The sequence below is a fragment of the Mustela nigripes genome, chromosome 12 (assembly GCF_022355385.1).
Source record: "Mustela nigripes isolate SB6536 chromosome 12, MUSNIG.SB6536, whole genome shotgun sequence".
Taxonomy (NCBI): domain Eukaryota; kingdom Metazoa; phylum Chordata; class Mammalia; order Carnivora; family Mustelidae; genus Mustela; species Mustela nigripes.
Window position 1 is genome coordinate 57,404,425 of NC_081568.1, and position 20,152 is coordinate 57,424,576.

Sequence of the window (20,152 nt, forward strand, 5' to 3'; positions counted from 1 at the left end):
ATCTGACAGAGAGAAATCACAAGTAGATGGAGAGGCAGGCAGAGAGAGAGAGGGAAGCAGGCTCCCTGCTGAGCAGAGAGTCCGATGCGGGACTCGATCCCAGGACCCTGAGATCATGACCTGAGCCGAAGGCAGCGGCCCAACCCACTGAGCCACCCAGGCGCCCTCAAGTTGTTTTTGACCACAGATCCTCCAGTGCCACCTCCACTTCTATGTTTCAGGGAACCCATGTTAACATCCCCAAGGAGACATAGTTCGGGAAAGCTCCTTTAGTCTCTCGAGTCAGATGTACCTCTATGGATATTTGAGGGATGTTTTCAATAATTCAGAACAGGGGTCCTTGAGGTTTAGTAAGCAAAATAATCACCTGGGAATCTTCTTTAAAATACAAACTCTCAGGGCACTGGAGTGGCTCAATCGGTTAAGCATCCAACTCTCATTAGTTTGGCTCAGGTCATGATATCAGGGTCCTGGGACTAAACCCCATGTGGGCAACTCCACGCTCAGCGGGGAATCTGTTAGAGATTTTCTCTCTCCTTCTCCCTCTGCCCCTCCCCTGCAACTGCACTCATGTACGTGTGCTATGTCTCTCTCTGTAAATAAATCCTTTTAAAAAATGCACATTCTCAGTTTTCACATTGAGAAATTCAGTAGGCCTGGGTGACAGCAAGAATCAGCATTTCAAAATCACTAAGGTGGTTCCAGGGCAGGAGATCAGGGAACAGACCTTGACCAACAGCTATTTAGCGTCTGACTTCTGGAAATACTGTGCTCAGAACAGCAACGTCAGCATCACCTAGAAACTTGTAAGACATGCAGAGCACAGTAAGATCAGAGAATTGGGATCTATATTTTAACAAGGTTCCAGGTAATTCCATTGCTGGTTAGATTTTAAGAAACATTGGTTTTAAAGGTTTTTATTGATAGTATTTGTTCTGGGTTTTTCCATTTGTTTAGTTTTAATAAACTCAAAAAAAAATGGATACACACTGCAAGCTTATTGTCATAAAATTCCTACCAATACTCACCCCCACCCATAGTAAAGGGTTGACCAGATGCTCCAGTAGCTTCAAAGTAAGCCAAAGTCTTATTAAGAAGTGGTCTCACCTAGATTACACCCCTGTCTTCAGTAACAGTCCCTGGGTTTTCCTAAGCAGCCTTCGCTTTCTTTCCCACATCCATTCTGAAGAGTAGGAAACCCAGAAAAAGCAGCTCTCAGTGGGGGCTCCACTGTCAGCTCTCTGGTCAGACATGATTGATCTTCCATTGCTAAGTCATAAGAAAAGCCAAAGGGGCTTCAGAGCAAAGAGTTCTGGCCTTGGAATTCAGAGACTGTCAAAAAAGAGTTGGCACGAAGCAAGAGGAAAGCTTCCAACAGGTCTTCCAGATGGAGCGCAAATACAATTTCACTTCTTGCAATATTTAAGAATGGCAGTTGCTGTGGTCTGGAGGGAGGGGATGCCTGCATACCGATGGTCCATCAGGCAGCAAGGGTATTAATGGCAGGTGAAACCTTCCAAATGAGCACCCTGTCAGCCAATCTATTGCTTTAAAAGGTTGGCAATGCAGGAGCCTAACAGAGGCAATGAAGAACTAATCTCATATTGCCAGGTTAAATCAAGTCAGCCTTGCCTGCTCCTTTCACTTTTTAGTTACATCAAGCCAGAATACTTTCAATTATCCCTCCCTTCCAACTTGTCAGCAGGCATTGGGTAAAATGCAAATGGAACAGTGCCTTCCCTGGTGGAGAGCAGAAAATATGAAGATGAACCTCCATTGGTTGAGCTCCTACTGTGTATTCGGTGCCATACCCTCACCTTCTCATTTCATAGGCACCATCTTATAGGATCTCCATGCTCCTTTGTGAAGTAGATGTTATTGGGTCCACTCTATTGCTGAGAAAACTGAGTCCCAGGAAGCCAGTTACTTGCCAAGTTTACATAGCTAATGAATGATAGAACAGGTTTTAACCATTTTGACTCTGATGCCCATATTCTTTTGCCATACATATAACTGAGCCAAGAATCTAGGGCTACTCTGGGTGAGTCCTTGAGCTTTGGAGTGCCCCCCTCTCCTTAAAATTTTCTAAGTGCTCCCCCTGTGGCAGATACTGGCCAGGTCAGCAACACTATCTGGGAGGACCACGCCAGCCCAGACTAGGACCCATCTGAGCCCTGGTCCCTACTTCTCCCTTTCAGGGTGTTCTCTGACCCTCTACCATCCTTTAACCTCATACCCATGCATGTAAGGGTGATCAGATTTTGAGAGAGGTTGGGAGATTTGCATTTATGAGGTATCTCAGGGCCCAATGCCCGACCTTAATTCCGGTGGACATATTGGCAAGTAGATTGTTCCTGTTGGCTGGAAGAGTATTTTGCAAGATCATGTGACATCAGAATGAAAATGGTGCTGATATGTCAATTCAGGTAACCCAATTTGTTTAGATAGACAGGGGCCTGGAAAAAATGATTTACTAGGGACCCCATACACTTTAGACATGGTCCCGAAGAAGCTCTCCTTAGGAAATCAATCAATCAACCAACCAATCTCAAGGCAAAAAGAACCCTAGGATGGCCATATTTCTCTTTATTCGAGAACCTCTTTTTTTTTTTAAGATTTTATTTATTTATTGGACAGAGAGATCACAAGTAGGCAGAGAGGCAGGCAGAGAGAGAGGAGGAAGCAGGCTCCCCGCTGAGCAGAGAGCCCAATGTGGGGCTCGATCCCAGGACCCTGAGATCAGGGCCTGAGCCAAAGGCAGAGGCTTTAACCCACTGAGCCACCCAGGTGCGCCTATTCAAGAACCTTTTTATGTGACTGGCCACTCTGGTGCCTTGGGCCTATGCCAGCTACCCCCCACCACTCCTTTATTTCCGTCACAAAGAGCAAACGGAGCAGGCTTCTTCCTTCTTGCCCCAACTTGTTGCCTCCTCTCTTTTCTCCACTCTGTTAATTTTCTACTTCCCCATCATTAACTGATCTCAAGAAGGTCCCTAGGATTATGGGGTCCACCACCTGGATTCCCTCTATTTTCCTTGGGGAGATGAGAACTTGCCAAGTACCTCAGTCTGTATGCTAAACGAACCTATATGATGCCAAGTAGAAAAGATTCAGAAGCCTGTACTAGGTTACCAGGTGCTCACAGCTGTGCCTCTACCTAGTGTGGATTATCTCAGTCCTCTCCTTGCTTCTGTGAGGTATCTGCATCACCCCCACTCTACAGATAAGGAAGACAGAACAGAAAGAGCTTGGTATCTTGGCCTAAAGTCAGTCTGTTAGCAAGTACATGAATTGCATAATCTTAAACACACACCTTGATGTGTGTTGTAGCCAGGTGAATAAGATGAAGATCTAGAACATTCCCAGCACCCAGAAAGTTTCCCACCAGTACCTCCCCATTAAGGTCACTACAATTTCTAACTTTTTACCATAACTGGTTAACTTTGCCTGTTCTTGAACATCCTGTAAATGGAACCATGTGTACTCCTCCTAGTTTTAACCAGCCTCTTGTCCAGATGAATAGGGAAGGTAGATTTGGTGGTTGGTGATACTTCTCATCAGACCACAATCTGGAAAGATTGGAACTCATTTTTAAAATCTGAGATGCTGCCCAGCTCCCAGTCAGGTCCTACGTGCAGATACCAGCAGAGCCATCCGTGGCACCTGAAGTGAATTGTTGGAGTCGGTATGTGCCACCCTGTCACAAAATGAAACCAAGAAAAGTACATTTAGATGTTTTCCTGAAGCCTTTAATACCCAAGAAAGCTGGAGAGTTCAGGCAGGTTATAAAGGGAATCACTTGCCTACCAAGCTCCAGGGAATAAAAGGCACCAAAACTGAACAAAATGCTTCCATCTAGATTCTCCATAAGCTGCCCAGTCTACAAAGATCAAAGAGGAAAATAAATGACATGAATGAAGTGAACACCCTCTCATTCCTAGAGACCTCCCTTCTCTGTAAGAGTTATGTGTGGACTCAGGCAGCCTTTCCTAAACAGGAAGGACATGCATGTCTCAGCCAAGTCTGAAACACCCAGCCTCCTCCGGGGCTCTCTGCAGCCTTTCCACTGACCCGTGGCCTCCTCCCCACTGAGCAGAGCTTCCCTGCTATGTGTTCAGCGAAGGCTTTGAGGTTCTATCTTTTGCCAATTCAGGGACTCCTTTAAAAATCCGACCGTGCGAACTAGGCAGGGGCTGAAAACAGCTGGCACAAACCTGTAGCCAGCCCAGAAGGCAAGTGCCACCTTGTGCCAATGGTAAACAGCTGAATGGGGTTTGAATCTCATAGGTAAATAGTGTGGTCCTCGGTAGCCTGCATCACAGGGAATGAATTCCCAGGCATCTTGTTTCTCCTGTTTATTCCTTTCTAGAAACTTGTTTCAACCAGCCTGATTCTTTCCCAGCTGTGGATGTAGGCAGACCTGCACGAGTTATTAAATCGCACGGCCACCCGTGCTTCCCCTGCTGGTGGGTGTCCACTGCCCTGTCTTCAGGCTCCCTCTGGGAAAGAAACGTCTCCTCCTTCTGATAATGAAGAAGATGGAGAGGGTAATGATCTCATTGGTTACCTTTTCCTACTTTTTATCCAGACCTGCTTCTTAGCCACTTGGATAACTCACTTAACTTCTCTGAGCCTCAGTTTCCAACTCTGTAGAGTGGGTGATGGCATGATAATGGGCATAACACACAGTTAGCCGAGTGTTCACTGGACCAGGCACTGTTCCTAGCGCTGTATATATAGTAACTGCTTTAGTCCTCCAAACAGCACTTTCTAACATCATCATCAATCAAAAAACATTTCCTCACGTTTTGTACGTGAGGAAACTGAGATACAGAGGAGTGAATTCCGCAGAGTCAGCAGATGGGAAGCACCAGATCTGAGATTCAAACCCAAAACCCCTGAATCCGGACTGCAAGGCTGAAAGGTTATGGTCTGCTCTGCGGGGTTGCCATGAGGACTGAAATCAAGAATATGTCTAAGTCTTGTTCAATCTGTAGCATTTATTATTACTGCCAATTAAGTTAACACTGTGTGTTAAGTTAACATTACATTCTTGCCCAAGATTCAACCTACCCATAGCACACAGCGGGGAATGACTCCAGTAGGGGATATTAATTTTACTAATATCCATGTCCAATTTTTATAAACTGAAAAAGTTGAAAACTTTTCTGAGTTTTTGAATCTAGTAATATCTAGGGTTCACTGAACACATACTATGCCAGACTGACATTAGATAGATAAGCAGATACCTCGATTCATTTGTTCTCCATCACAGAACCCTATGACATATGCACTCTTTTAACTCAGTTTAAAAAGCAAAGAAGTTGAGGTTCATCAAGGGTGGTTATCTTTCTAAGTTTACATAGCCAGGGACCAGAGGTCATGAGCCTTAAACCCAAATCTATTCGATTCCAGAGGCTGGGCTCTTGTCTCAGACACCGTGTAGGCTTTTTGCCTAAAATTTTACCATAGGAATTCTAATTCAAAGGCTTCAATTCAGCATCACCCTGGTTTCTGCCTCATATTGCTAGACCTGTCACAGAAGATTCCCTCTGATTTCCTTTATCAAAAACAATTAAAAGAGTATCTCACATATTGTTCCCAGAAAGTTTCGCCACATCCCTATTTCTCTGAAATGGCCATTACAATTAGCGTATGACACATGCGCGTGGCACGCAGCCAGGGCTGTGGCTTAGCCTGCCTTCTGACAGCATCTAGATAATTCTCCACGGCTGCATCTCACGGAGTGAACTACGTGAGGGCACATGAAGCAAAGGCGCCTCACCGCCGTGGGGCCCGGCCGGGAAGGCCTGGGTCAATTTCCCCAAATGCTGAGTCAGGATCGGGTCCTGCTGGAGGACTCTGCGGATCTCCCTCCCACCCTCCCCGGGAAAAAGCCCACCAGGCAAACAAGGAGGTGGGAAAATAAAGGAAGAAACCATCCAGTGTCGTGGGAGGACTGTGCTGCTCTCGCACCCCTGTTGAATAGAGACGCCGACAGCCTCTCAGGTCCTGAACTGGCAATTCAGAACAGTTTGATTGCCTGCTTGATTGTTTGCGAGATAACGGCAAGATTGTCAGTGACGGGGTAATTTACTGAAGATTGCCATGTCAGACTCCATGCGAGGGGCTTGCTGGCATCAAGATGCGGCTCTCGTGACTGACAGGCCACTGGGAGATTGGAGTGCCAATTTAAAGTTCACGGTGTCGTCGGAAAGCGTTCAGCACCAGCAGCCCATAATCACGCAACATGATGAGGTCATTACAGGCGTAACGTATGCTCACGCTTAATAACCGGTAGAACCCCAAATGCGCCATCTCCGGAGCAGGTAAATGTAAAATATGTGGGAGGAAATCATTTCTATCCTTCCTCCCCGCCCCCCCGTTTTTTTAGCATTTGCCATCTGCTGTTGCTGATGTGTTTATAGGACATCTCCTGCCAGATGGGCCTTTGAGTAAAAAGCCCTAGAATCGACAGAACAGTGGAGAAGCTGGAGGTCTACACTTTCGAAGAAGTCACAAGTCCAGAACGAGTAGCAGATGAGCAGGGGTCGGGGAGGAGAGTGTTGAGTGTTTAAGAGGAAAACGGTCCCAACTTCCTATTTGAGCCCAATGAGGTTCTCAAGCTGGTTATATAGAGGGGTGCTAAATCAGGTGAGGGGTAGGGGACGTTCCCAGCTTCAGGAGGGAAAGCCCACCAGAGACAGATGGAACTTCTAATGGGAAGAGGCCAGAGGCATTAAAGAAATCTGTAGTGCTATAACAGCAATGTGTCTCTTCTCACCTGAGAAGTTTCTGCCTCTGCTGAAAGGAGCACCGGCCAACAGAGCGCAGCGGGATGATTTTAAATCCAAAGCAGGCCTTCCACCGTGGATCCCGTCTGTCTGGGTGAAGGCGGTCCTCGGAAGGAGATGTTAAAGGCGGCATGCTATGTGCAGGTTTTTTCTTGTCTTTTTCTTACTCTGCGAAGGGCTCTGGGATCCACTCTACAATCTGAACACAGATCTGAGACCGTGCCCCAGCATCATCCCGCTGCCGAGATACAATTCTCTGATCTTGTTTCTTGGGTCTGAGATTTGTGGGCCTCTGGGGAGAACCCGATTCACCCAGCCCATCAGACAGAGGTATTCAGAGCCCTGACTTGGAAAGTCTCTAAATTTAAAGTGTGTGTGCCTGCTCACCCTCCTGTGCCTGCGTTTCTAGGAAATTCCGTAAATCTAAATGCATTACGAGGCACAGAAGCAACATTTGCCCATGTGGAAAATGAGAGGCTAGTTTTAGTAATTTAAAGCCAAGCAAAACACACAACCTCCTAATTTGTTTGTTTGCTAAAAAGAAAGTAATGCATTAAAATAATTGTACATTAATTGCTAAATTACAGTGGAACTTTGGTGAAATTACATATTTCAATTTCATTAGCAGAACCAAACGGAAAGAGTAATGCCAAAAAATTACATCGTAGTAAATTTAAAACACGCAGGCAGGCCTCTGATTCAGTACTCCAGTACACATGTTTGTCAAGCCACAGCCCAGGGTTTGAGTACATGTTCCTACGATGTTAATTATGGCCCCAAAGTACCTTGCTATCAAATCTGGGAGATGCAAGCAAATTATTCTCCAAGACTTTCTCTCTACTGCATGTTCAGTCAGTGCCCAGCAGAGTGAATAAGTGTTGGCCAACGAATCCGTTCTAATAGGGAATTCCAAGGAGCAAAGACTGCCCGAAACATTCCCATGCTCAGCCTTAACACACAAATGAAGAAAGGGAAACATTCATTTATTCATTCAACAAACATTTGTTGAGTACCCAGTTCTGTGGTTGGCACTGAGTAAGATATGAATATAGAAATGAATAAGTGTTATTCTCTTCAAAGAGCTCATTTTCCAAACAGGAAGGCAAGCACACAGAGATAACCGTAGCACAAGGAAGTTGGCATTCTCAAAGGTTTCTGTAACTTACTGTGCATTAAAATCAACTGAGAAGCCTGTATAAAAGGCAGGTGCCAGGACCTGCTTCTGGAGGCTCTCTCTGGGAAGCTCTGGGGTAGACCCTTGATTCTCCCCATGGGATTTTGTTGTGAAACCATTCTCTGACAAGCTCAAATTCAGGGATACACAGAGCAGGGATACCCTAACCTAGCCAGAGACATCACCAGGAAGGCTTCCTAGAAGAGGGGGCCATACCTAGTCTGGGTCTTAGAGGATGAATCATATCTGTTTCCCCCTCATTGTACAGTCAGCTCCTTCAGAACACCATCATTCTTCATCCTTTGTCTCATGTTTCATTTCCAGGACAGGGATGGCACTCAAATATTTGTTGTGTTATAGATGAATGATAGGAATTGTAGATGAATGACCAGAAAGGGATGGAGGGGCAGGGATCTGGGCAAGTAAATCAGGATGTTCGAAGTGCTACAGGTGTGCAGCAAGGTAGCACCAGAAGCGATTAGGTGAACCAATAGCTTAATTTCCGGGCACTCCAACTAAAGCCGTTTCTCTGCATTTCCCAGAAAATGTAGAACTCCCCCCACCCAGCTGTCAAACTGGTCAGCACTACACTCCCTGTCTGAGAGGGAACAGGCATGGAACATTTTCACCATTCAAGCAAGACTTTCGATGATTGGTACGCGCATTAGCAAAGGCCCCCAAGAACCAGCTATGGATAATTTTTTGTGCTGTGCTGTTCAAAAGCAAAATGCTTGTTTTTGTTTCCAACCACTCAAATAACACTTGCTCAGGACCGAAAAAAGTAGAAATCCTAGAAAAGTCTAATACAGAGAGAGGCACACTCACCTACTGTCTGGGGATAATCATTCATCCACCTCTCGGTCTTCGCTTTTCTCTGCATGTGTGCTGGAATTAAACTAGGCCCATTTGTGTGACTTATGCCATTTCAAAAACCCTTGGGAGGGGCTGATGCTCTTCCGGCAAAGGTGCAAGCATCTCTCCGCAGCGTTTTACCATGAAATGCCCTGACCGTGGTCCTGCCTCTGTCCTTCCAGATGGCCTGGTGGATTGCCTGGACCCTGACTGCTGCCTGCAGTCAGCCTGTCAGAACAGCCTGCTCTGCCGAGGGTCCCGGGACCCCCTGGACATCATTCAGCAGAGCCAGACAGACTCACCTGCCGTGAAGTCCTTCTACGACCGCATCAAGCTCTTGGCAGGCAAAGACAGCACCCACATCATCCCTGGAGACAACCCCTTCAACAGCAGGTGGGCACCCTTCCGTCCATACAGGCTGCCGAGGTGGCTGGTCTCCTTCCTGGCAGAGCAGGAGGAAGGAAGTGCTCCTGGTTTTTCTGCGGGCCCCGTTGGCCTAGAAACTACCCCATGAGGGCAACTCCTCTCTCTGGTTCACAGAGGGCCCTTTCCTGTCTGTGGAAGTTGGCCACCTTCACCCCAGAAGCTGCTGGACACATCTGTGGATGGTCTGGTTTTGAGATCACTTTTCTGATCTGTTATTTTATTATATCATTGTTACTATTTTATCTCTTTATAAAATACCTCTGATAGTACCTTTTGTCTGATCACCCCTGAAATACTTCATTCAACAGAGTATTTTTGAAAGCAGCTATTAGCTGAATAGCATTAATTAGAATTTATTGAGCGCCTCTCCTAAGCCAGAGCCTTTATGTAGACTGTTTCCCATCCTCCCCCCAACCCTATCAATTATACCTGCTATTGACCTGCTTTGGGCAAGATGTCGTGCTGGGGCATTTCCCTTTCTTTCCAAAATGATGGGGTTTCTCTTGAATTTACTTTTGCTCTCAGTAGCTAATTTGAAGCAGTTCTGGGGAAAATTCTGGGTTTCTTTTACAGTCCGCTTGGCCCCTCCCTTCCAAGTTAGAACTGTACCCCTGGAAAGGAGAATGAGGGAAGAGTTGGCTTTGAGGCGCCCCATCCGCTCCAAGGTACTGGTCATGATTCTGAGGGTGAGAGGAAGGACAGAGAGGCAAGGGTCTTCTTACGGCCTGCCTGCATCTCACAGATCTCTCTCTTGGTGGGTCTGGGTCCAGATGTCAACAGTGTCTGCAGATATGAGGTCTTCTTGGGGAGAGTGGCAAGGGTCTTCTTGCGGCCTGCCTGCATCTCACAGATCTCTCTCTTGGTGGGTCTGGGTCCAGATGTCAACAGTGTCTGCAGATATGAGGTCTTCTTGGGGTTGTCTGTCTCATTTCGGGTCTCCTTCCCACCGGGAAAGAAGAGTTGTTGGCTGGGTCCTCTTTCACGAAACCTCTAGGAAACTTGAAGTTGAACGGGGTGCTCCTGGCCTCCTCAGCCCTCTTACCTTCCTCCTCGTGCCATCCTTCTCTTATATCTCTTATCCTCACTCAGTTCTGGGGAGGCCCAGCAGCAACTCAGGAAGTATGCTGCTCAAGCAGGCTTCCAGCCCGTAATGGAAATACCAGACTTCACCTCCCACGGGAGCCCCTAGCTTTTTAAATGATTCTCTTGGTGCCCCTCCCAGTAGACCTTGGGGAGGAAACAGCATCAGGCCATGACTTAGACTCTGCTCCTCCCCCTTGGGACAGTCTGGTGGGATGGGGAGGTGGTAATGGTACAGCTGATTAATTCCACAGCCCCTAAGAACTCTCTGGGAAGGTGTGCAGCCCCAATTCCTGGCAGCAGTTTGTATATGAGGGCTCTTAACATGGTCACTTTGGGCCAGCAACTTTAGCCTCTCACCTGTTGTTGCTTTCCTAAAAGTAAAACAGAAAAGAAAAAATAATCTCAGCCGTCTCCTAGTTCAGCCCTGACACCCCCTCGCCTGTGCCACATTAGGCAAGTTATTTAACCTCATAAACTTCAGTTTCTTGATTGATAAAATTAGAATATTACAGAATATACTTGCACAGTTGTATTATTTAATACAAGAACCCCTCAAAAATAAAAGAAACCACAAATCTTTGATCAGAGAAGCATTTGCCTGCTAGAATCCTAGTTCTGGGACAGGGATTCTACAGCTATGTTTCCCTTTAATAATGAACATAATTCCTGTTGCCAATGAGTCACGAGTGGCCCTAGCACCAGGCTGGGAGCATTCCAGGAGGGCTTGCATCAATTTGCTTGTACAGTAAATGCAACTCAAAGGCCCCTGCTCTGTTCAGCTTCCTGTTAACATTTCATTTTTCCCACCCTAAATCCAGTCATTTCCTGATACTCTCCTTTTTGTCCCTTAAAATTCAGTCTTCTCCTTCTTATCCAAGTTGCCATTTCCAGAAGGCACCTTGAGCTACAGCCAAGATTCAGGAGAGGAGGCAGGGACTCCAGAATATCTGGTGGACTAGACCAGCCCCAGAGATCTGGGAGGAAGAGGCTTGCTTTAGAGAAAGCATCTCTGGAGCTTTGAAAGTCACCGTAGACACCACCCCCCACGTGAGCCCACATTCCAACATACTGACGTAGATACATAATTCAGAAATACAAAATGTTACTCCAAGACAGGTTGAAGTTCACCAAGCATGAGAATTTTAGTGCATTATCCTCTGACAGAAACATGAAGGAGAAAGCGAGGAGTAAAAAAGAAGTTAATTCAAGACTTCTAAGAAGGCATTTCCCCGAGATAATGGCATACAAAAATCACTAAAATGCCTTGACTCCACCACTATAATTTATAGAGCAGATCTCACTATCTAGATAATGTGATAATTGTTACACATCAATAATCATAAATAGAAATGAACTGATAGCATGTCTTAGCTGAGTCTTTTCTGTGAATTGTCTTCCTAGAAACGATATGAAGCCAGCAACAATGAAGAATTAGGAAAATAGAGGGTGGGAAGCCTAGGCAACCAGGCCTCTTTTATTCCTGGGACGCTATACAAAATCTCATGCTATGGGAATGATTTAAAAGAAATAACAGTGGTATAAAAAAGGAGGGGAGAAAAAAAACCACTGCGGGGCATACTCCCAATTTTGTTTTCTCATCACAAATGCTTTGTACCTTGTGGTCATCAACACACATCGATTTTAAAATAGTGTCTCGGAAGGCATGAAAGAAATCTTAGTCTGCACTAAGATAAGGAAATGGAATTGAACAAAAGAATTATTTTCATAATTTAGTTTTCCACTTTCAAAAGACTCTAGCATTATAGTTGGAACCAGCTAAAAATGGGATGCATTTGTTAGGCTGACGGTAGCAGACAATTAGAGCTGTCAGTGGAACAGTCTAAGCCCTCCCGAGATCATCAAAGGGTTGGAGTTGAACAGTTGGGGGTATTGCTAATAAAAAGAGAGGTGCCTGGAGAAAGCACCCCTCCAGTTCTGGGGTCACCTGAGATGGCAGAAGTAAGTGCATTCCAAAAATCAAGCAGACTTGGACAAGATTCTGGCAAAGAACAGGTCAGTTTGATTACCTAGCCTAGAAATTGGGACTCTGTCCAGGAACCTGGAAACCTGAGTACCTCTCTGCCTCTTCCAAATGCCCAGTGGCTTGAAGGCTCACAAAAACAGCTATAGACCTGCTTGGTGGGCTGGGGGCTAAATGCAAAAATGGAAGTTCTCATTAGCCCGTTTCTGTGAAATCAGAAAATTTAGGTAAGAGGAGGCATGTGCCTTCTCCCCCTGTGGTGTTTGAGAAGACTCTCGTCCTATCTCTGTTGCTTTATGGGATTTTGCAGAAGTTGTTCATTGGATAGTGGCATCCTCAAGAAAGTTCTAGTTACTATGATCTGGAGAGATCATAGCTTTTGCTGACAGTGGGAAAAAAGTTGTGTGGGATTTCAACCCCTGCCCCATCAAATAGCAGGAATTTTATACAAACAGAAAGAGAGTTATGTGGAATCCAGAATCTAAGATAGAATCCAGAAAAAAATATATCTCCCATATTCTCTTTTCCTCAGGCTCTCATGGATTGAAAGAAATTTTGCTCTTAGAGGGCAACAAAACACAATGTATGTAGATGTCCCAGCTTCATTTAAAAAAAAAGAAAAGACAAGAAAGAAAAACCTCTGTGTGCTTCCCTCTCTTCCCTCTGACATCCCAGCCTGGAGGAGAAGAGTAACATTGCCTTTCTCCAAAGCCGAAAAAGGAAATGAGTAGCCAGATGGGGAAGCTCTCACCCGCGTATAATACTCTCTGTGCCAGACTAAGGCACAAGCATGAGTTATGAGGGGCAGCCTGAAGCTCGGGCCAAACAAAAGCCAAATGATGTCAGGAAATGGAGCAAGGCCAAGGGTAGAGGGACTGTGCACAGGAGACTCCTTTGCCCATCTAAGTGAATGGGAAGGCTGTCCGGGGATTTCATTCCAACATGTCACCAGTTCTGCTCCTCAAGGAAAGCAAGCATGAAGACCTCCCCATGAGGTGTGATCATATGAATCCAGAAATAAATGTTGAAAGCCTAGTGACCAAAGGAGGATGGGTGGGTGAGGACAGCAGCAACATAGGAGGAAAACTTGACACACCCCCTGGTCGTCTTATTCTCCTCTGTGTGGCTCAAGTCGTATGTTTCTTTTTCTCTCAGCTTGGTTTCTCTCATACGAGGACAAGTGGTAACTACAGATGGGACTCCTCTGGTTGGAGTGAACGTGTCTTTTGTCAAATACCCAAAGTACGGCTACACCATTACCCGCCAAGATGGCACGTAAGTAGCTCCGTGAGCCCTACCTACTCAGGGCTGAGGGGGCAAGCAAAGAGGCAGATGGGGCTACTGCCTTGGAACCACGTGGACTGGGATGTCCATCAGGCCAGAGCCCCAGTGAGGATCCCCCCAAATACGTTTGTTGCTTTATGGCATGGTATCCAAAATTAAAAACAGAGAGAAGGGACAGGCTATCTGGGGCTGCCGATAACCATCATTCTCCTTTCTTCCATGTCAGATAAGTGCTTTTCTGTGTCTGTGCATGTGTTGGAGCTGGAGCGGGGGGAGGGCCTATTCTAAAAAGAAAAAGGCAAAGCGGCGTTTGGAAACTCACTCCTATTTTAAATCAAAGGCAGTGCAGGGTGACAAGGATCCACATGACATAGTGTCCTGTGGTGAACCCCTTCTGCTCTCATCTGTGGCTTTAGGAGCTGTGTTGTTTTCGTGCCTGTTTTGAGGGGGTGGGATGTAATCAGAGAAGTCTAATTAAATACATTTAGCCGTCACCCTGCTGCGTGAAGACGGCAACCTTTTCCTATTATCTTCTGATTGGAAACATGCACCCGTGCAGCCCCCACCAAGATGAAAGCTATGTTATTTCCTTAATCCACTGGGCATGGAGTTGAAATTTAAAGAAGAAGAAGAAGAAAAGAAATCTATGGGATGAGGAAATCACCCACCCACCCTGAGATTTAAAAAAAAAAAAAAAAAACCCACAAACTATTGCCTTGTATTCCAAATGAAAGTGAAAACAGTTACTGTAAATCTGATGTAAGACTTTTTTCTAGAAAACAGGAGTCTGGAAAATCATGGATGTAGCATGTGGATAAGAAGTACAGCCTTGCCTTTTCTTGCCTTGAAGAGTCTGGGCTTACTCTCTAATGTCCTAAGGTAGCCTTGCAGGTTGTTTCCAAATTGACAAGCCCATTAACCCTATCCTCACATCCTCACCTCTGAAACTCCAAGAAGACATCTGATGATTTCCACCAAAATCCCAATATTCACAAAGCTTCTGATAGCTCCCTCATGCATTTCTTTTTTTTTTTTTTTAAGATTTATTTATTTATTTTAGTGGGAGGGAGAGAGAGGTGGGTGGGGGGAGGGGCAGGGGAAGAAGGAAGAAAGAATCCCAAGCAGACTCCCTACTGAGCGTGGAGCCCGACATCGGGCTTGATCCCAGGGCCCTGATATCACGACCTGAGCTGAAACCAAGAGTTGGATGCTTAACCAACTACACCACCCTGGTGCCCCCTCACTCATACACTTCTACAGCCAAATCTAATTGTTTCAACGCGCTAGGACTGACTGTGATGTGTAGTGTGCAGAACTATCCCAGGTCTTGTTCATTCTTAGAAGCCAGTGTTCTTACCCTGCAGTCTGATGGCAATGCAGAGGACATTTCTAAGTCCTTGGCCTGCTGCCTGCCCCTACCTTATGCTGCCCCATCCCCCTCAGCTGCTTCCTGACTAATTACAGCCCAAACCCACTTCCCATATCATCTATCCAACCTCCAGGACTGGTGATTCTTCAGCCTGTTCAGTTTGCAAAGCCTTGGAAATAACAGGATATATTTGTGAAGGCTCTGAGGAATCACACAATCTGTTGTGTAGTAATGTGTGCCACAGACATCGATGATTTGGTTCCATCATATCAAGACATTTGACTCTCTCCTGTGTCCTGTACAGCACCATCCCCAGCAGTGTGCACGCCCAAATTAAATAGACAAACAAATATCCTGTGCTCAGATATTTACCTTAGTATTCCTATGCTCCTCACCCATGCGTTTTATGTCTATTAAAAAAAACACCAAAAGTGGGGCGCCTGGGTGACTCAGTGGGTTAAGCCTCTGCCTTCAGCTGAGGTCATGATCTCAGGGTCCTGGGATCTAGCCCCGCATCGGGCTCTCTGCTCGACGGGGAGCCTGCTTCCCCCACCTCCCCTGCCTACCTCTCTGCCTACTTGTGATCTCTCTCTCTCTGTCAAATAAATAAATAAATTTTTTTTAAAACACCAAAAGTAAACAAACAAAAACAGAAGTAAACAACTAAAATTAAACAAACGAACAAACGAAACCCACCAGAAGTATTACCCAAAATGGGTGAAGCCAGCAGACCTGTATATTTTCACTGTTTTTATTATGATCCAGCAAGTCTGTTAATTGTTGGGAATTCTGAAGTGAGCAAGAAAGCCTCACCATCCTTCATCCTTGAAGAGTTGAGATCCTGGTGGAGGAAAAGAAACATAAAACTGAGAGACTTCTCTCCATCAACCTCCTCCTTTTCTGTTAATTGGGAAAAAACTACCTTTGTTTTATTTTACTAGGAATACACCTTTGTCCAGCTCTTGAGGAACAAACCAGAATAAGGTTTAAGAACAATTATCAAAAATATCAGAAACTAGGCAAGTTAGATGAAGGGTTCAAAAGGTATAAACTCCAAGCTAGAAAATAAGTAAAATCCTGGAGATGTAATATTCAGCATGGGGACTATAGTTAATAACACTGTATGCATATTGAAAGTTGCTGAGAGAAGAAATCGTAAAGGTTTGCATCACAAAAAAATTTGTAACTACGCGTAGATAGATGTTAACTGGACTTTTTGTGGCCATCATTTTGTAATATATGCAACATTTCAAATCATTATGTTATACCACACCTGAAACTAACGTCATATGTCAGTTGTCTCTCCAACGGTAATGCTCCGTGAACCAAATATATATTTCATAATAGTCCGGGTAGATGAGATGAAAGCTTTCATGAGGCTCTCCCATGACTTAGCAGTGATCTTTATAACTCCACTATTTATGGAACACTTGTGTTAGCCCAGCACAATGCTAAGCGCTTTACATCAGGGGCAGAGGAAACTTTTCTGTAAAGGGCCAGATAGTAAATATTTTAGGCTTTGCATGCCATATGGTTTTTGCTACAACTACTCAGCTCTGCCTTGTAGCACGAAATCAGCTGGAGAGGATAAGTAAACAAATCGGCGTGGCTGTACTCCAATAAAAGTTCTGTTTGCCAAAACAGGTGGCAGGTTGGATTTAGCTCGGGGGTGCCTCGTGTGCTGACCCGTGCTCCACACTCCTCGCATGTCATTCTCTCAGCCCTTCTGGGAAGTTGGTATAATTTTTCCCAATTCACAGATGCAGAAAGGAGCTCAGAGAGGGTTGGTAACGTGCCCACAGCTGCACAACTAGGAAGTGGCAGAGATTGGGTTCTAACTCGGCCCATCTGCCTCCAAAGCCCACGTTCCTCTTCTGCGTTCTCTTATGCACTGCCCTCAGGGCTGGAGTTCAGAGCCCCTGCCTTTTCTGAAGGTAAATGCAGCCCGCTCAGTTGAGCCCGCTTCTCCCCTGTCCAGGTTTGACCTGATCGCCAACGGGGGTGCCTCCTTGACCCTGCACTTCGAGCGAGCCCCGTTCATGAGCCAGGAGCGCACCGTGTGGCTGCCGTGGAATAGCTTTTACGCCATGGACACCCTGGTCATGAAGACCGAGGAGAACTCCATCCCCAGCTGTGACCTCAGTGGCTTTGTCCGACCGGATCCTATCATCATCTCCTCCCCGCTGTCCACCTTCTTCAGTGCTTCCCCGGGGCAGAATCCCATCGTGCCGGAGACCCAGGTAGGAATGGCGGGTACCAGGGTCGGACTCTTCCATACTGCCCTCACCCAGACCGGCTGGCCAGCTTCCCCTCAACTCATCTCACACTCTAGGGGGGCCAGAGACTAATATTAAGGGGGAGGGACAAAAAAAAATAGGAACACCATAGGATTCATGGTCACTGGAGAGAAAACTGATTCTCTCCTGGATATTCCAGATGTTTTCAGATAGTCGTTCAAGGCTTTGGCAGTCACCGGAGCTGTTAATAAAATAAAAACAATATACATATGTGCAACCCACCTGCAAATTGCTTTCTATTCCTGTTAGTCACAGAGATACATGATAAGAGGCACTTTAACGATCTACATCAGTGTTAGGACAGAGGGCATATTACATTATTGCCTCCCTGTTGCTTTATACCAATTGTCACTGGAAGTTGCAGGTTCATATAATTACAGCCTCTTGTGGCCTCCTTACATGCAGCTAGCAATAAAGCCTGCTGTTCTTATTTACAACTTTTGCCAACAGTGTGGTTTTTAAAAAGAAACACAACAGTGACCAGGAATAATTATTAATCCAAAAATCATAACCTCCGCCCCTTCACTCCATGGTGTAGGATAAAGTTTGGATGTTTTTGTTTTTGTTTTTGTTTTTGTTTTCTCTCTCTCAGTCGTGGGAAGTGGTTCTTGCCCCCCACATAAGGCATGACGCTATGGTGAGCAGAGCAACAGAGAGGCAACCTCGGGTGTGTAAGCGGCCCACTTGCCCAGAACTCATTGGTTGCAGTATCTCCTCCCCAGGTTCTTCATGAAGAAATTGAGCTCCCTGGTTCCAATGTGAAGCTTCGCTACCTGAGCTCCAGGACCGCGGGCTATAAGTCTCTGTTGAAGATCACCATGACCCAGTCCACGGTGCCCCTGAACCTTATCAAGGTTCACCTGATGGTAGCTGTAGAGGGCCACCTCTTCCAGAAGTCATTCCAGGCCTCTCCCAACCTGGCCTACACCTTCATCTGGGATAAGACAGATGCCTACGGCCAAAGGGTATATGGACTCTCTGATGCTGTTGGTATGTTTTGGTTTCAACTCCTATTACTCTTGGGTTTAGTCATGCATTAATTTGATCTATATCCAGTTCCTACCAGGAGTTCTACTGGCACTATCCTAGTCGAGAGGAATGCAGTAATCAGTGAGGAAGACAAGAGTCCTATTTCGTGGACCTTCTGCACTACTGAGGGATCAACATAATAACCACAGACGGGACAAGAAAATATCAAGCAGTGATATGGGCTAATATTGAAGTAAAAATCAGTGATATTTGCTGGGAGGCAAGAGGAACTGTGGGGGTGGGGGGGCATTCAGGGAAGTCTCCTCGGCAGGTGACACTTCAGCAGGGGCACCTGCTCTTCTTGGCACCTTCTTGTCTTGAATGACAAGAAGGAGCCATGTGAAAATCAGGGACAGAGCCTTCTTTTTCTGGGGAAGAAAGGCAAGAAGAGCTAGGTGTGTTTGAAAGATAAAGAGAAGGCCAGTGTGGGTAGAATGTATGGACAGGAGAACATTCGAGATAGGGAAAAGAGGCGGAACAGGGGCTAGATCATGTTCCAGAGAGCACTTGCAGATGGCTCAGAATGCACCACGAGAATCAGAAAACAGAGCTGGAGGGGATGTGAAAGTCACATGCTGTGTTTCAGCCTGTGCCTTCAAGGGAATTGCACGATGGCCCACTGATGAAAGACCACCATAAGAAAAGAGTCTGTTGGTTATCAGTCTCTGAAGACTTGTGAGCTGTGGATGAATACCAACCGACCCAGTATCTTTTCCTACTTGTAGAAAGATGTGTGGGATTAATTAAAATCCAGAATCCTATATTTTCTTCACCACTAGGCTTGCAATTTCCAAGAATTATAATAAGTTACCAAAATAAGAAGCCAGCAAACTTGGAAATTCTCACTGTCATCGGCAGCCAGTATTTATGAGACACTCACTTTGTGCAGAGCACCACGCTAAATACTTTATCCCCAGTAAACTCTCAATAATCTTATCAAGGAGGCACTCTCCTTACCCCATTGTGCCAATAAGACAGGACGGAGAGGGTGAAGGAGTTGCCTAAATCCTCATATCTAGCAGGTTACACATGCTCAGGAGATGGCTCTAGTGGTCTGGTTCATGGGCAAGTTCAGGTACTTCTTAATAAAGATGGTAATACGTGACTGAAGTAACTAGTGCCACTTAATATAAAGTGACCCATCAAATCCTATACCAGTCTTTACCAATATCAAAATAATACCCAACATCAAGAAGTAATTGGAATATTATAGTGCATCCCCGTGCATCTAGCTTCTGGCATTATCAAGTCATGATGGATACTGGCTTTTCCATTCTTTCATCCACCTCCCTCCCTGCTCCTGATATTTTTCTGAGTCTCCGATATCGCATCATTTTATCCATAATATTTCACCATGTATCTCTAAAAAACTCTTCAAAAACATGCCAACGGTTATCACAATTTTTAAAATACTTATTTCTTAATATCTTCAAATAGCCCATTATTTAATATTTTGTTTTTCTTATGAATATCATAAAATATTAGTGCTTTGTTTTAACCAGAATCCGAATAAGACTCTCCTTTTGCAATTTTGATTTCTCTTAAATTTTTTTAAGCTATAGTTTTCCCTTTCATGTCCAGCTCCTTTTTTTTTTTAAGTTCTATATTTTATTTTACATCAACTGCATTGTTTGCCTGTAGAATTTCTATAGTCTAGTTTGTTTTCTGATTGTGTCCCTGTGTCTGCTTAAAATATTGCTTTGTTCTAGATCTCTTGTAAACTGAGGTGAGAGTGGAATCTTGAGGCTTTCTAAGGTTCAGATTTGAGGGTTTTTTTTTTAATCTAGATCAACTTTATTTTTTTATTGAGGCATGATTGATATCCAACATTACATTAGCTTCAGGTATAAAACATTCCATATT

At 45.2% G+C, this 20,152-nt stretch overlaps 1 protein-coding gene across 1 annotated transcript in view; it reads left to right on the forward strand.

Moving 5' to 3' along the window:
- TENM2 (teneurin transmembrane protein 2) overlaps positions 1-20,152 on the forward strand; it is a 479,009-nt gene that overhangs the window by 382,929 nt on the left and 75,928 nt on the right. Inside the window, exons 14-17 of the mRNA XM_059416332.1 lie at positions 9,003-9,213; positions 13,466-13,585; positions 16,942-17,203; positions 17,983-18,250. Coding sequence (XP_059272315.1) covers positions 9,003-9,213; positions 13,466-13,585; positions 16,942-17,203; positions 17,983-18,250 — 861 coding nt within the window. The remainder of the gene's footprint in view (positions 1-9,002; positions 9,214-13,465; positions 13,586-16,941; positions 17,204-17,982; positions 18,251-20,152) is intronic.